An 18166-nucleotide genomic window follows, 5' to 3' on the forward strand; every position below is an offset into this window, starting at 1 on the left:
ATATTCCAACCTATAGCTTCCTATTTATTATCTCTGTTTTATAGGTGAGAACTCAGGGGCTTAGGAAGGTAAAGCAAACTGTCCGAGGTCTTACAACGAGGAAGCTGCAGAGATGCTTCCCACCTGCTTGAAAGCAGCGCTTAGATCCTGGGGTCACTCTGGATGTGCACATGGCCCCTCCTCCAACTGCAGGGGCCCCACGAAGGGTCCCACCATTTGCCACCACAATGGGCAAATTGTGTCCCTTCTCCGGGTCTCAGTCCTCCCATGTCTAAAAGGCAGGGGCTGGAGAAAAGGAAGTCTGGCCTGCTAGGATTACAACAGTTCCTGAGCCCAGGGTGGCTGAATGGACTCCCTTGAAGACAGGACTGAAGGCAGAGGAGGCGGGGCAGGAGGCAACTGTGGTTCTGTCCAAAGAGCTCAAATAGCCCCAGAGCCTCAGAACCTTCCTCGGCTTCCTCCTTGGCATCCAGGAGTCTAGAATCCGTGTCTCCTGAGAGTCTCCTGGGGCCCTGATTACGCGATGGATTCAGGCTCTGCCTTGAGCATCCACATCTGCCAGTCCCCCCATCTTCAGGGAGATGGGAGATGTTCAGATCTATACTCCTGCCAGCCACAGAGCCATCGTTTGTGCTCTCCCATCTGCCCACTGTGCTACCCTCGGTCCTATATGGACCACTCCCGCCACCTACACCCAGGGCTTCCCTGGTGGCTCAGTTGGTAAAGAATCTGCCTGCAATGCAGGAGACCCAGGTTTGACCTCTGGGTCGGGAAGATCCCCTGGAGGAGGAAATGACAATCCACTTCAGTATTCTTGCCTGGGAAATCCCACGGACAGAGGAGCCCAGCGGGCTATAGTCCTTGGGGTCACAAAGAGCCAGACACGACTTAGCAACTAAACCACCACCACCGCCCCCACACCCAGCCCTTCCCCATCTCAACTCAAAGGTCACTCCTGTCTCCCCACCTCTCAGAGCAACCCAGGACTCTCTGTCACAGGGACAGAGAGTTAATGGACTTGGGGCCATTAATGGACTTGGGGCCGTTAATGGACTTGGGGGCCTGGAGGGACTCACGGAAGGTGCCACAGCACAAACTGGCATCCTGCCAGGCGCATCCTCCCCGGGTAATCCCCTGGGAATCGCATACAGAGCGAGTGAATAGTGAGTCTGTCAGGGATCCCTGGGAACCGGGTGGACTGAATGCACTCAGCCACCCCAGGCCTGCCGGGCAGGCAGCCTCCCCACTCTCAGACTCACCGCATCCTCATCCTCCTGCTTCTCCTCTCAGAGGCATGCCCAGCCCGCTCCTCTCCCCACACCCCTGCCCTGTACCGTCACGCTGGAAAGCCCAGGCAAGGACGCTGCACTTTGATGAGGTGCCCTCAGTGACAGGGACAAGCCTGTCCGAGGAGAGACGCACCGGGGGGTAGGTCAAAGGGCTGGGTTTTCTGCTCAGAGCAAAGACTGATTATCTATTTCATGATGAGAAGTTTGTTAATAGCAGTGTCACTCCAGGGTGACAGTCTATACCGGTACGCATACACACACACATACACACAAACATATCAGAGCATGCAGCAGGAAGCCAAGTCACCCCACCTCATGGGCGATTCTGCCTGCTGAGCACGTTCACTTTGCCTGCCTGCATCCTGGCTCCTGCCCTGGTGGCTCAGTGGTAAAGAATCCACCTGCCAGTGCAGGAGACACAGGTTCGATCCCTGGGTCGGGAAAGATCCCCTGGAGAAAGAATTGGCAACCCACTCCAGTATTCTCGCCTGGGAAATCCCATGGACAGAGAGGAGTCTGGTGGGCTATAGTCCATGGGGTTGCAAAAGAGTCAGACATGACTGAACGACGAAACAACGGCAAGAATCCTGGCTGTTGACCAGCTAAAACCACCTCGTCCCTGCGGAAGGCTGGCAGAACACCTGGGGACCCCGAGAAGATGCTCGAACTCACCCTCAATCAGACACACGCAAATTAAACCAGGTCAACACTTCTTACCTATTGGATTAGCAAAAACAGGAAGCGTAATATCCCTGGATGCCAACAAGGTTGGGAAAAGCAGTATCACACTCTCTAGGTAAGAGGGCAAGATGGTACAGTACTTTTGGAGGACAGTTTGCTGATCTCTATGAAAGTTAAAAATGCTCACATGCTTTAACGATGGCAACTGCAGTCTGAGAACCCATCCAACAGCGATGCTTTTGCAAATGTGTGTGTGTGTTGTAAAGAAATTCAAAGCAACCTATTTTCCACAATATGAGAATGGCTGGATAAGTCAAGAGAAGATAAGCAAAGACCTCTCCATGTGGACACGGTGGGGGAGGAGGGGTGGGATGAACTGGGAGACTAGTACTAGTGCATATATGTGCACCACCATGTACAAGACAGACAGCTAGTGGGGTGGGATGGGGGAATGGGTGTGAGAGGGAGGTCTAAGAGGGAGAGGATATATGCATATATATAGCTTATTCACTTCATTGTACAGCGGAAACTAACTCAGCATGTAAAGCAACTATACCCCAATTTTAAAATAATCAATTATTAATTTAAAAAATTAAGGTCCTTCCTGTAACACCTTCTGTAGTCATGAAAACAATGGGGTGGATTGATATTTCCTAACATGAAAAGATACCCATGATATATTATGTGGGGCAGAAAAGCAGGCTGCAAAACAGTATGCATAATATCATCCTATTTTTATGTAATAAAAAAATGAAGTGTACATATGTATGCAAGTGAACTACACACAGAGCCTGGAAGCACAAAATTATTAAAAGCGTTTGCATTTCTTGAGAGTAGTGTTATTAGAATATTTAACAAGCATGTGTTAAATTTGTAATTTTTTGAGGAAACAATAATTTTAGTTATTCACTGAAAGAGCTAAGCCTTGATGCCAAAATTTGACAAAGAGCACAAAGAAAGAATATCACTTACTGATCACACATATTGAAATGAGTGGAGAAGTCCCAAACAAGACACTGGCAAATAGAATCCAGCTGTATACCAAAGAATAATCCTTGCTCAGTCATGGTGAATTATTAAGCAAGGAATGTGGAAATGGTTAAGAAGGAAAGAATCACAATAAGAGGTCAACAGGCGAAAGATCTCACAAACATCTCAGCAAAGCCAGAAAGTCACTGGCTGATACTGGGTACCCACCTTCATTTGGCTTTTTTTGTTTGTTTGTTTGTCAGATTGCAATTCAGTGCTCAGCTGTATCTGACTCTTTGCGACCCTTTGAATTGTAGCCCACCAGGCTCCTCTGTCCATGGAATTTTTCAGCTAAGAATGCCAGAGTGGTTGCCATTTCCTCCTCCAGGGCATCTCCCCAACCCAGGGGTCAAACCCACATGTCCTATGTCTTGTGCCCTGAAGAAGATTCTTTACCCACCGAGCCATTGGGGTTTATTTGTTTGGGGGGTGTTTTTTCTACCCTTGGTAAATTAATAATGAGAGTATCTTCCTCCATCTGGAGAAAAAGACTTCAAATCAAGAACTAACAAGAAAGACAATACAGTAAAGACAAGACCCACTTCAGCATCACTATTACTTAACACTGTCCTGAAAGCTCTAACTGCTAAATACTACAAAACATTCCAAATGAGTGAAAACTTTGATTGGAAAAAAGGAAACAATATTATAATTTGGACAGGCTGTGGTTGTCAACCTAGACAACTCAAGACATTACTCCCTCAAAAAAAATTAGATCTAGTCTTTTAAAAAACACCCTTTAGTAAGAAAGTTGGAAACAAAATAAATATATGAAAATAAATTGCTTTCCAACATACTAGCAATACTCATTTGCAAAAAATGTAATGAAAAAAGTCCTTGTCAAAATAGTCATACAAAACCCCGAATATTTACAGATCTTAAAAAGAAATGGGTGGAACCTATAAGGGAAAAAGACTACAAGTTTTCAAGAAAGGAAATAAATATGTTAAAAAAAAGAAAGAAAGAAAAAGGAAGAGATCTTCAACAAGGTGGAGCAGAGGTAAAGAATCCATCTGTCAATGCAGGAGACACAGGAGTCTCAGGCTTAATCCCTGGGTGGGGAAGATCCCCTGGAGAAGGAAATAGCCACCCACTCCAGCATTCTTGCCTGGAAATCCCATGGACAGAGGAACCTGGCGGGTTGCAGTCCATGAGGTCACAAAGAGTCAGACTCGACTGAGCAACCTAACTCAGCACACACACAGCACTCCTACATGGAAAAAATTAAATTTTTTTAATGATAATTCTTCCCCATATCAAAATTTAACACAATTCTGAGCAAAATCACAGCATGAAATTTTGGGGGGAAGTTGACTAAGTTTTTCTACTTTTCATCTGAAAAGAATCATGTTCAAGAATATTTTGAAAATGAAGAAGAATAAAAAGGAACATGAAGAAGGACCCGGACCGAGTAACTCTGGAAATGAGTTGCATCTACAAGACTAAAGGCTAAAGAATGGTACTCTTGATAATAACGTTGTTTTCAATGGGGTGCATATTAGCAAAGCTAAAACCACCATAAATGTACACTGACACTGAACAATTATGTCAGCGATAGTGGGTGGTGGATGAAGACAGCCAGGTTAGTCATTGTCGCCTGGGAGGTTATAGATAAGCAAGAGTAGGAGGTTAGAGGGATCCACGTGGTAATGAAAGAGAGTTGGAGGCTGCAGAATGCACTCGTTCAGCTTAATCTAGATACAAACGGTAAATACAGAAATAGTTATAGGTACACACACAAGTTACATATACAACATCTACCTCCTGCTCTGTCAGCTAAAGATACAGAAGCAGTGACAACCCAGTAGCAACAGGCACACCTTGCACTCAGAAGTGAGAGGTGTGAGTTCAGCCGTGTCCAGCTCTTTGGACTGCAGCCTGCCAGGCTCCTCTGTCCATGGAATTCTCCAGGCAAGAATACTGGAGTGGATTACCATTTTCTACTCCAGGGAATTTTCCCAATCCAGGGATCAAAACTACATCTCCTGTGTCTCCTGCATTGGCAGGCGAATTCTTTACCACTGTGCCTCCTGGGAAGCACTCGGGTGCTGGTGTCTAATGCTGGCATCTTTTAATAAGCAGAACCAGGGTTCCTTGGAGAAACTGCTAATTCTGGAACCGGGGCAGGAAATACATGAGTCTGGAATAGCTTATAGTGCCAGAAAGTAAGAAAGTGCTTTAAAAAATAGCTCACAACAGTAAGTGTATGTCAAAGGTACACATACACTTTGGAGGCCAAATGAAAGTGCTTCCAATGATTAAAGTTGGAAAAACTTGAGCAACAAAGTAAATCCAGCAGTATTGGATTACAACCCAAAGAATAAAACAATGTGTCCATACTGATACATACCAATGACTGAATAAACAAATAAATGGAGAGGAGTCAACTCTCTCATGCAGAAGATTTCCAAACAAATTTTGTAAATACTCCATATTCACGGAGGTGGATCACAACTCCTTACTTCTTAAGTGTGGGCTGCATGTAGTGACTTTCTTCCGAAGAGGACAGAACAGAAAGGGAGAAAGAAAAGAGCAAGCTTCCATGAAGACGCCTGACAACCTCGGCCCGTGATCAAGGTCTGCGCCAACAGTGATAAGTCACACTGATTGCACGTGCCCTTGACATGACATGATGAGAACATATCATATCTGGTTCCTCTGTGATCTTCCTCCCATTACCCAGTCTAACTGGAGAAAGACACTTGGCAAATTATGATGGAGGGACAAAACATCTGAGCAATATGCATCGAAACTGTCAAGGTCATCAAAAACAAAGGTTGAAAAACCATCACAACCCAAAGAAGCCTAAGGGACATGGCAGGTACATGTAACACAGGATCCTGGATGAGATCCTTAAACAGACTCTAGGGGAAATTTGAGGGAATCCGAATAACGAATGGACTTTAGTTAATAATACTATTTCAATATTGGGTTGTTCAGTTCAGTTCAGTCACTCAGTCATGTCCGACTCTTTGCAACCACATGGACTGCAGCACTCCAGGCCTCCCTGTCCATCACCAACTCCTGGAGGTTACTCAAACTCATGTCCATTGAATCAGTGATACCATTCAACCATCTCATCCTCTGTCATCCCCTTCTCCTCCCACCTTCAACTTTTCCCACCATCAGTTGAGATAAATGCACCATCATCATGGAAGATGGTAATAATAGAGACAACTGGATGTTGGGTATGTGGGAACTGCTGTACTATCTATCTCTGCAATAATTCTGTAAATGTAAAACTGTTCTAAAATTAAAAGTTCATTAAAAATTTTAGATTGCTGGGACTTCCCTGGTGGTCTACTGGTTAAGACTCTGCACTCCCACTGCAGAAGTCCCTGGTTTCATCCCTGGCCAGGGAACTGAGATCCTTCTGCACACTGGGGCAAAAAAGATAAAAATTAAAGTGGTCAACTGTGAATGGAGAAAGATGACACAGCATACATACACAGCGGAAAATAATTTGACCACAAGAAAGAAAGAAATTCTGCTGTTTGGGACAACTTGGATGGACCTTGAGGGCACTATGCTAAGTGAAATGAGTCAGATAGAGAGAGACAAATACTGTATGATCTCACTTATATATAGAATCTAAAAAAAAAAAAAAAAAAGCACCAAAATTCATAGAAACAGAGTAAAGTGATGGTTTCTAGGAGTCAGGGAGTGGGAGAAAGGAGATGTTAGTCAAAGGGTACAAACTTCCAGTTATGAGATGAATAAGTTATGGGAATTGAATGTAGAACATAGTAATTATCACTAATAATACCGTATTATGTACTCGAATATTGCCAAGAAAGTAGATCACAAATGTTCTCACCACAAAAAAGAAATGGTAATTATGTGACAAGATGGAAGCATTAGCCAATGCTATGGTGGTAATCATTTTGCAATATATAAATGTATCAAATCAATACACTGGACATTTTATTCATTTATTTATTTTTACACTAGACATTTTAAACTAACACAATTGTATTTCAATAAGGCTGGGGGTAATTTTTTTTAAGAATAGGAGGGAGGATTTGCCCCATTATAAACCCAAATAATGAATGCAGTGTGCCCCTGGCACAAGAACTGTCATACAATAGGACAGAATGGAAAGATAAATTAATTGATATAAAGTAATTTTGGATAAAGAGAGGATCCAAATGAATGAAAAAGAAAGGAACATCTGATAAAATGTACTCTAACCATTAATTATCCTGTTCTAGAAGAATCACATCGCTATTTTTAATATCATATGCCGATTTTTTTTAATCCCAGGTTTTAAAAGTGAATACAAAAACAAAAACAGAGAACAAATGAAAAAACCGAGAACATTTACCTAACTGATTTTGTGATAAGAAAACAACATATTTTTCTAAGAACGAAAGTGAAGAAATTTACAAAGGGAAAAAGTCACTAGATTTGCTACATAAACATTTAAAACTTCAGAACATTAAGAACCACAAATATTAAAAGGCAAACAATCAGGGAAAAATCATACAACAAAAAACAATAAAATCATCAATATAAAGTCCTCATACTGACTGATAAGAAAACCACTAAAAATCTCAAATGGAAAAATGAGTAAAGGAACTGACAATTTATGAAAGAAGAAATTCACACACACAAAAAAATCTAGTGAACACTTGAGGACTTATTGAAACTCACTAGCAATTAAAATCAGTAGAGATCATTTTCCATCTTTTGAATTAGGGGGGGGAATATTATCCGAATCCCTAGGACTGGGGGCTTCCCAGGTGGTGCTAGTGGTAAAGAATCTACTTGCCATTGTAGGAAATGCAAGAGACTTGGGTTCAATCCCTGGGTTGGGAAGATCCCCTGGAGTGGGAAATGGCAACCCACTCTAGTGTTCTTGCCTAGAAAATTTAATGAACAGAGCAGCCTGGCGGGCTACAGGAGCCATGCAGCCAAAAAGAGTCAGATGCGACTGAACACACAAAAAAACAAAAACACAATGCCCCTTTCCAGTTTTTCAGCTGTTCGGGCTTCCCCAGTGGCTCAGCAGTGAAGAATCTGCTTGCCAGTGCTGGAGACAGGGGTTCGATCCCTGGGTCGGGAAGATCCCCTGGAGAAGGAAATGGCAACCCACTCCAATATTCTTGCCTGGGAAGTCCCATGGACAGAGGAGCCTGGCGGGCTACAGTCCGTGGGGTTGCAGAGAGTCAGGCAAGACTGAGCATCTGAGCGCACGTACACAGCGCACTAGAGCCGAGGGCAGCTGCTCTGAACCGGTCCCCCCAGATGCTTCTGGTAGAAGCTTAACTTCCAAGACATTTTGGAAAACAATTTGAAGAGTCGCCCCCCCATTCAGTGTGTTTATATAATGACCTAGGAATTCTGCTTCCAAAACTTTAATCCAACGAAAAAACCAATCAAAGATGCAGACAAAGATTTACACACCAGAGTGTTTTTTGCGACATTTTAATAGAGAAAAACTGAAAACAACCTAAATTTCAGCCAAAATAAAACCATTAGCAAAATTCTAACTCTGCCATTTGGGAACATACCATTTTTTTTTTTCCATTAAAAAACATTTCCAAAGCACAGGTTCTGGTTTAGCTTGAAGCATGTGCCACCCAGAACCACTTGAAACTTGCAAAGTGTGGTCTCTGGGGTTTAATGTAGGGGTTTCCTTTAGGAAGATGCTCCTAGTACACAACCCTGGGGGCCCCGAGTGAGTGAGTGCAAGTCGCTCAGTCACTTCTGACTCTTTGCAACCCTGTGGGCTGTAGCCTGTCAAGCTCCTCCGTCCATGGAATCCTCCAGGCCAGAACACTGGAGTGAGTAACCACTCCCTTCTCTAAGGGAATCTTCCCAACCCAGGGATCGAACCCAGGTCTCCTGCATTGCAGGCAGATTCTTTACCTTCTGAGCTACCACAGAAGCCCTGAACTGTCAGCTAAAACCCCAACCTCTCAGCCCTACTTCAACCAAAGGGATTTCTACTGGCCATGTCAAAAGACACAGCCTAACCTAAACCACAGCTCCAATCCTTGCTCAGAAGCACTCAATGTCTGCTCAAAGCCCATAGAAGGACATCTAAGAGTCCTCAGTTCCATGGTCATAGTGAAATGGGGCAGGACACTAGGGTCCCTGCCCCCTGCCCTCACCCCCTGCCCATGTCCTCTCCTGCCTTTTGTCTGTGGAAAAACTTTAGTCAAAGAATAAATATAATCAGAGAAGTGTAAATATGCAGAAATAAGGGGAAACAGTCAAAGGAGACCAAATAATAATAATGTGCTCCTTAGGCATATTCAAAGATCTTTGGTTCCTTCTCAAGGTCTATAGGTAGTATTCTGAGCCACATCCTGTGAGCTGTCTTGCAGATACCGAAACCCCACCAGGTGGAGAAGTTAACTATGATGACAAAACTGTAGCCATGACTCAAGCTGCCCCAATTCTGAGAACGTGCCTCAAAGAAATGCAAACAGACCGACCCCGGAACTGAAGGTTCAGCTCAGTTCAATTCAGCCGCTCAGTCATGTCTGACTCTTTGCCACACCATGAATCGCAGCACGCCAGGCCTCCCTGTCCATCACCAACTCCCGGAGATTACTCAAACTCATGTCCATTGAGTCAGTGATGCCATCCAGCCATCTCATCCTCTGTCATCCCCTTCTCCTCCTGCCCCCAATCCCTCCCAGCATCAGGGTCTTTTCCAATGAGTCAACTCTTTACATGATGTGGCCAAAATATTGGAGTTTCAGCTTCAGCGTCAGTCCTTCCAATGAACACCCAGGACTGGTCTCCTTTAGGATGGACTGGTTGGATCTCCTTGCAGTCCAAGGGACTCTCAAGAGTCTTCTCCAACACCACAGTTCAAAAGCATCAATTTTTCGGCACTCAGCTTTCTTCACAGTCCAACTCTCACATCCATACATGACCACTAGAAAAACCATAGCCTTGACTAGATGGACCTTTGTTGGCAAAGTAATGTCTCTGCTTTTTAATATGCTATCCAGGATGAAAGTGAAAGAGGAGAGTGAAAAAGTTGGCTTAAAGCTCAACATTCAGAAAACTAAGATCATGGCATCTGGTCCCATCACTTCATGGGAAATAGATGGGGAAACAGTGGAAACAGTGTCAGACTTTACTTTTGGGGGCTCCAAAATCACTGGAGATGGAACTGAAGGTTAACCTCACCCAAAACAACCAAGATGACGCTGGTCAGACCACTGATGATCAGTTTCAAGATGAGTGTCAGAGCTGACTGCTATTTCTGCATCTAGCCCCTTCCCTCCATCTACAAAATCTCTTCCCCAGTGACTGTCAGTGGTGGTGGTTGGGGGAGGAGGGGTGTCGGCCTTTGGGTGGATGTCCACCCTCCCCCACCCAGTTGCTGGCATCTGAAATAAAGCAAACTTTCCTTTCCACCAACCCTGCCTGTTTACTGACTTTTGAGCAGCAAGCAGCCAGACCCTACCTTTCACTAACAACAGCCTGAACCAACCTCGCCTCTCCCGGCTGCCCCATCTCACCCCTCCTGCACCCAGGCTCCACATCCACAGACACCTGCCCCAACGTGTCAACCACTGCTCAGCGAGCTCCATGTGTTTAGGAAGACCTCCGTCCCTCTGTATCCCTGGAGCCTAGCATCCGCCGGCAGATGGTCAAAAACTGATCAATTTCCCTTCATCTTCCTCAGGTCCTGCTCCAATGCTGCTTCCTCAGAGAGCCTTTGATGAGTCCCTTCCCACACTAACCAAGAGTCAGGAGACATCAGGAGGGATACCTGCTACCCTCTGCCCGTGTCACCAGCAGGCTGCCAGCTCCTTGGCGTGAACCCTGCCTGCTTAACACTGAGAGCTTCACAAGACTGTGCACACAGCAAGGACTCAATAAAACTGAGATTCCCCCTCCATTGGACCTGGGGTGTCTGTAGGGAGCATGGTCTGGGAAGCAGAGACGGGAAAGGGGGGTGGGATTTTTTTGTTTTGCAGAAGATGGAGTGAAGGCTAGAGGGTCACACATGCGCTCAGCATCCAGAGAGGAGAGGAGAGTTTGGGGGTGGAACGAGGGCTCCAAGAAGATGATGGCCAGAGAGGGGACAGTGAGGACACTATGGATCCCAGGACACTGTATCTGTTTCCAAAAGGCTACTCTCCAGCCCGCCAATGGAGCCAAGCATTTTAGAGACAAATATGGGTTATTGTTCAGTCGCTCAGTCATGTCCGATTCCTTGCGACCCCATGGAACTGCAGCACACCAGGCTTCCCTGTCCTTCACTATCTCCCTGAGTCTGCTCAAACTCATGTTCACTGCATCAGTCAGAAATCATGTCGGCCTGGCAGGTGGCCTTGAGGAAGTCCCATCCGTGTCCTGAGCCTCAGTCTCTTCAGTTATAAGAGTAGGGGTGGATTAGATGATCTCTAAGCCCTTTCAGTGCATTATCTTTGGAAGCCCGAGAATGACCCAGAAGGGAGTGAGAAAGTTAGGGGGACAGAGGATGAGCTGTGTTTGAGCTGAAGCCCCCAGGACACACTGCACACCCCACACCCCACAATATCACAATTCCCCTAACTTTGCTCTTTCCTGACCTCAGGTGGGAGCCAAGCTTCTGCTGCTCCCAGAAATCTTTCTAGACTCCTGGCTTCTGGGCTGTGAGCTGGAGTCTTACAGAGCCCAGAGCTCCTGGAAGCAGAGGGACTCCACACTCAGCCTGGGGGCTGTAAAGGATTATGTCACACCCAGCCTTACCCCGCTTTTCAAAAATCTCTAATGATGTTGTGATTAATCAAGGAAAACAGGGCTTCTAACAGGGCTTCCTAGCTCATCTCGCCTTGGGTGCATTTCCTCTGAACAAGAACACTTTGCAGTACAATTCTGCAAAAAAAAAACTCTGCCATTTTTAGTTTAGTTTTTGGCTTTAGAAAGCTATCCTTCTGAACAGGGAGGTGCCTAATGGAGAGATGTGACAAAACGTTGTAAAATTAATCATGGGATCTGAGTGGTGGGCAGACAGGTGTTCATGTATCTTTTTCCTCCCTGTGTTGCTGTAAGTCTGAAGTTTTTCACTAAAATTGTTGAGAACAAGTAGCCCTGCCATTCACAAGGTTGGGAGTCTGAGCCCACCGATCCACAGCTGTTTTCCTTGAAAGGCCTCTCAGTGGGGTCTCCCAGGAGCCTTTTCCAGGGCATGGCCTTAACACTGAGATGAAAGGTAGGGGGCTGTAGGGGGCGAGGTGCTGCCTGCAGGGGAGAGAGGGTTAGGTAACGGCCTGGCAGTGAAAATAAGCTGGGTGGAGGCCACCTGGCCGCTGTTTTTCTCTCGAGAACAGGTGAGGGGCAATATGCAGCGTTTAGCCCCTGAACCCCAGGATGGGAGCAAAGTCTGACTAACACAGGGCAAACCCGCAAAGCCAGCGGAGGCGCGCACGTGCCAGGCGCTGGACGCCGAGGCCCCAGTTCAACATCTCAGCGAGCCCGGGAGGCAGTTCTCACCCTGTGATGCTCCGGGAGGCAGGTCATTTGCTGAAGTCGCGCAGCCGGGAGGTGACCGCGCGGCTTCTGAAGGCAGTGCGCCTGCCTCTCTGTCACCCGCCCGACGACGCGGGCGGGGAGGCGCGGGAGAAGGGGAGCGCAGGTTCGGGGTTGCGGGGGTGGGGGAGGACGGGGCGGCTGCGAGGTCTGCCCCAGGTGCCGGGGCTCGCGCAGAGCGGGCATGTGGAGAAGGCGCCGGTGCCGGGCCGCGGTGCCGCCGGCGAGCATTCAGTGCGCCCCGGGCGCAGAGCCGGCGGGTGAGCGCACGGCGCCAGGGCGCCAGATCGGGGGCGCGGGGGGCGCTACCTGGGTCGTGGAAGGGCACCAGCGCGTAGTTGGCGATGACCCGGCTGCCGCGACTCAAGCTGCGCTCCAGAATGCGCGAGGCGCCGTCCAACACCTGCATCAGGTCGTCCCACATGGAGCCGGTGACGTCGAAGACGATGGCCAGGGTGGCGCCCCCCGTGGTAGGGGACAGCGCCGTCCTGGGGTCGCCGACCACCGCCGCGGCGGCCGCGGAGACCGCCAGCAGCAGCCGCAGGAGCGGCGCCCGGGGCCTCATGCTGAGCGCTGCCGAGGGGCTGCGGCTGCCGCGGTGGAGGCGCGCGGGTCCTGGGGAACGCGACTGCCCTGGTGCACCCAGCGGCCACCCGACGAGCACTGCAGCCAGCCCCTCGCTCCGTCGCGCCGCGGCCGGTGCGCGCGGGACCTGGGTTTGCGGCGGGGTCCCCCTGCTGGGAGCCCGAGGCGGGTCCTAGAGCCCACCCCGTTCAGGGTCAAGGGCCCGCCTCCTCCGCTCCCCCCACCGTGACTCAAACTTTCCCGGCCCCACTTCTCGGCCGTCCAGACCCGAGGTTAGAGGAGGACGCGGGGCGGACGGCAGAAGGGAGCTGGGGCCCCGGCCAAGGCGGCGAGGGATGGGGACGCGCGGGACCCACTGGACACCTGCGCCTCCCGCCGACCGCGCGCTCCGCTGCGGGGGCAGGAGAAGGGGGGAACCGCGCGTCCCCTGCCCTGGAGGTCTGCCCACGGCCCTAGCTTTTGTGGCTCCCAGCACCCAACTCCCTAAAAAACCCCCGACAGACAGACAGACAGACACACACACACACACACACACACGCACAAAATGCAACTCCCTTTCTTTCGACAGGGATGTGTGGGTCCCAGTTATTGTCTATTAGGACGGCTAATATAATCAAGGCACAGAAGTTGAGCAGCTACGACGTTGCTAAACCTTATCACATAGTTACTCTTTCTTCAGAGGCTGGCTGCAACCCTAGAGGGAGGCATTAACACAACCCATTTTACAGATGAGTAAACAGAAGCTCAGTCCTTTGCCCCAAAATCACTCAGCTCTCAAATAGCAGAGAAGGATCCCAACCCCCCCCGGCTCTGCTGCCTCTGCTAAGCATGATAAGACATTGCCCATAGGTCATCTGATGACTCCAAGCGGTGGGGCTTTCCCTCTGCCCACCGGTCTCACTGGCTCCCACGTGAGGGTTCTGGGACACAGGTGAGATGCTCGTGGTGCTATCTGGGTCCCTATGGCCATCCTCTCCCAGACGGGGCTCCCTCCCACCACCTGGAGAGAGTTGGGGCCCCAGCACCGCTAACCCCACGCTGTGTTCTCATGACTTCTTTCTATGCCTCTCTCCTAACTATGCCTCTCTCCTGACTATGCCTCTCTCCTGATGCATTCTGGGCAAGAATGCACCTTCGTTGCCCAGACCAGACCCCCCCCCCCAACCCCAGTTCCCAGCCCAGTCCCTAGCTCATGCTGGGGACTCACTCAGTATTGACTGAATAAATAAAAAAGAGGGACTTCCCAGGTGGCTCAGTGGTAGAGAATCTGCCTGCCATTGCAGGAGACCTGGGTTCAGTCTCTGGGTCAGGAAGATCCCCTGGAGAAGGAAACAGCCACCCACTCCAGTATTCTTGCCTGGGAAATCCCATGGACAGAGGAGCCTGGCGGGTTACAGTCCATGGGGTTGAAAAGAGTCGAACACCACTTAGCAACTAAACAACAAAATAAAGAAGAAACAGCTTTGTGGGCTCGCCGGGTTTGGAGCACCACAGGAGGCAGCCACAGTCCTCTCACTTTTCAGTCCCTCCCCTGAGAACATCACGCTCCCAGGACAGGCACAGCCAGTCCCAGGGACACGACCTAAGGTTCTGGTCTGTATGTGGGGCATGGTGGTAGATTTCTCCAGACTCTGCCCTTCCGGAGCCCTCAACCAGGAAGAAGCACCCCCCCCCCACCTTCTCATAACATCTCCTTGCCCCCTTCATCTCAGCTCAGACCCCACCTCTGAGGTTACTTCAGCACCTTGCCCTGTGACTCCAGGGCCCCCTGTCTGACCTCTTGTCCTAGCGCTGCCCACCCAGCATCACCAGCGTCATCGCTGCTCCTCCCATCCCCACTGTGAGGTCTGTGGCAGCAGAGACCCCGTACCTGCACATACTAGGCACCCAGGGAAGGTTTGCTGCCTAAATGGGTCAGCGGGTATCAGAGAGGCCCAGTGTCTGGGCTCTAGCCATGGAGAGGGAAGTGACACATATCCTCAGGGACTCAGTTCTAGACTAGGACTAGACCAGGAGGATTCAGTTCTAGGCTAGTACTAGACCAGGAGGACTCAGTTCTAGACTAGGACTAGACCAGGAGAACTCAATTCTAGACTAGGGCTAGACCAGAAGGACTCAGTTCAATACTAGGGCTAGACCAGGAGGACTCAGTTCAATACTAGGGCTAGATCAGGAGGACTCAGTTAAATTCTAGGGCTAGACCAGGAGGACTCAGTTCTAGACTAGGACCAGATCAGGAGGACTCAGTTATAGATTAGGACTAGACCAGGAGGTCTCAATTCTAGACTAGGGCTAGACCCAGAGAACTCAATTCTAGACTAGGGTTAAACCAGGAGGACTCAGTTCTAGACCGGGGTTAGGCCAGGAGGACTCAGTTCTAGACCGGGGCTAGACCAGGAGGACTCAGTTCTAGAATAGGGCTAGGCCAGGAGGACTTACTTCTAGACTCCTTCATAAGAAGGACTAAGTTCTGGGGAAAATGGTCTCTAGGGAGCTGCCTGTCTCATGGATGTGGTGGGAACCATGAGTCTAGAGTCAGGTGACAACAGAACTCGCGGTCAAACTCAAAGGAGGTTGAATCACCTGCACTTCTGAGCACGGGCTCTTTAAATCTCCCTGGGCTAGGCTGTGGCTCCCCCGAGTCTGAGCAGGACTGGGCCAGCTGTTGGAGGGAGAAGAGCGGCCCCAGCTGTGGAAGGCAAAGGGGGACAGGAGCCAGGAGCCAGGCACAGCTCACAGGCGGTGACGTTCCAGGCCGCGTGCAGGGGGACCTTTGAGGACACACACGTCCCTCGGCCATCCACTCCACACACACTGGCTGAGCCAAGGCTGGGTTTCCGGCACTCTGCTAGGCACTGCTGGGGGAAGGAGGACATACAGATGTGGAAGGCATGCCTCCTACCCTGGGGAGAAGAGACATGTAAACAAATCATTCTGAGTCAATGAGATAAGTGCTAATAGGGGAATGATCGAGAGCTCTGGGAGCTCAGAGGAAGGAGTGGCTGAGCCTAAGGGGTCAGAGGAGGCCATGGGGATAGACTGAGAAGCCTTCAAGAACAAGAGGGAAGGGCATTCGAGGAGCAGGAACAGCATATGCGAAGGCAGAGGATGCGAGAGACCTCCTGCTAGTCCGTGCAACTGGAGAGGAATGGTAGAGGAGGGGACAGAGGCCGGCTCTTGAAGGGCCTCACGTGTCTAACAAAGGTCACACGTTGGGGGTCTCTGCAGAGGCCCTGGAGCTGCTGAAGATGGCCCTTTGGGAAGCAACCTGCTCCAGTCTGCCTTTCAGAAAGGTCACAGCAGCACAAGTTCAGAGCATCAAGCTTATAGATTCCAAGAAGCCATAAGCCTTCTCCCCAGAGGCGCTGAGAGCAGACAGAACCCACAGAAAGCAAGATGCTTCTCAGGCAGATTGCCAGAACCGTGGGACCATGCATCTGAGTCCCCAGACAGCCTGGTGACCTCAAGCGAGGCCCCTGCCTTCTCTGGCTCGTTTCCCCATTTGTAGGATTCTTGGAGGTGGAAGGGGGCTGACAAGATGACCTCCAGTGGTTCCTGCAGCCCCCCACCTCTAGAACCACTTCCGGGGTCCCTTGGAGACATAGAAGGAGGCAAGGGAACTTGTTGCAATCATCACGGCAAAGCCTCTCTCTCTCTCCCTTCCCCTTACCGTGGAAAGGAGCCTTTGGCAGGCACCCACCATCCAGGATGGCCCCACTGAGCCCCTCTGGGTGTTCAGTGCTCCCCAAGAATGTAACCATGGTCACCCAAGTGAAGAGGCCTTACAGCACCAAGTGTGAACACAGAAAGGCCAGAGAAAACATAACCAAACTCATCAATCAGCTTCTATCCCACTACCTTGACTTTATAGGCCGCCTGGGAGCCCACATTTTTGAACTCAAGATAATCCACATCTTTCCCCTGTTTCCAGAAAGAGCGGTCTCAGTGGGGTTATTTGTTTCCTAGCATACCACATGTTTGCTATGGAGAGCATCGTGGGTCTGGCCCATCCACTTGAAGAAGGCATGCACTGTTATGGCTCCTCCCACCACTCTCCGACTTGGCTTAGGCATCCAGGCCTGTCTCCTGTGTCCACATTGGGATCCAAGACCGGCTGAGGGGCTGGATCAAAACCTGGGGCTCTAGACACTCGGCTGGTCCAAGAAAGGTGGCCCCTTCCCCACCCATAGGCCTTCCTTACCCTTCCTCACATCCCACTGCCTAAATGCATCCTAGTCTCTGCCTCCCTGATTCTTTTTTAAGTTTTTTTCTCTTTAATGTGGACCATTTTTAAAGTCTTTATTGAATTTGTTACAATATTGCTTCTGTTTTACCTTTTGGGTTTTTTTGGCCAGGAGGCATGTGGGATGTCAGCTCCCTGACCAGGGATCGAACCCACACGCCCAGCGTTGGAAGGTGAAGGCTTAACCACTGGACTGCTAGGGAAGTGCCAAGCCTCTGTGATTCTAACACCCACCTCTCGCCTTGTCCCACTCGTCTTCTCCCTGAAGGAAACTGCTCTTTTCCTCTGAAAGAGTAAAAATACTAATGATGGAGAGCATTTGCCCCATCCTTATTGAGTGCCAGACAGTCTGCATTGCGCCTCTTTAGCTCTCCCCTAACGACCACGGAGGTCAATACTTACCCTTCATGTGACAGATGGGGAAACTGAGGCTCCGAGAGGCAAAGTCACCTGTCCAGGCTGGACTCGGCAGCCACGCCCACCTTTCTCTAAGACCTGGGATCAGCTGCTTCACTCCACGCTACGTTAGAAACGTGGGCAGATGACTGGTACAGGAGTCCCAACAAGCAGAACTTCTAGAGCTACAGTGGGCCCTGGTGGGCAGCCCTTGGGCTGGACTCAGACTTATGTTTCAGACTCTCAGCACCTTTGAAATGCCGTAAAGTCATAGCCTACCATGTTTCACCAAACTGCCTGGGGAAAATGAGAGGAGAGAGAAGAGCAAACACATATATAAGTCTGCCCATCCCTACGTGATCACACACCCAGGGCTGGAGAGGTAGGAACCACCTCAAAGCCTTGCTTCTCTCTTCTAGAAGGAATTGAAGAATTGAGTGAGGGCCCGGGAGGACAGAAC

General features: G+C 49.4%; 2 protein-coding genes across 2 annotated transcripts in view; one reads left to right on the top strand and one right to left on the bottom strand.

Annotated features, from left to right (window-relative positions):
- HMCN2 (hemicentin 2) overlaps positions 1-13153 on the bottom strand; it is a 172727-nt gene extending 159574 nt beyond the window's left edge. The window contains exon 1 of the mRNA XM_065928266.1: positions 12792-13153. Within this exon, the coding sequence (XP_065784338.1) occupies positions 12792-13047 (256 nt within the window). The 5' untranslated portion in view covers positions 13048-13153. The remainder of the gene's footprint in view (positions 1-12791) is intronic.
- Positions 1-18166, top strand: part of C3H9orf78 (chromosome 3 C9orf78 homolog) — a 416805-nt gene that overhangs the window by 39166 nt on the left and 359473 nt on the right. The window lies entirely within an intron of this gene.

Source organism: Muntiacus reevesi, chromosome 3 (genome assembly GCF_963930625.1).
Source record: "Muntiacus reevesi chromosome 3, mMunRee1.1, whole genome shotgun sequence".
In the NCBI taxonomy this organism is placed as follows: Eukaryota; Metazoa; Chordata; class Mammalia; order Artiodactyla; family Cervidae; genus Muntiacus; species Muntiacus reevesi.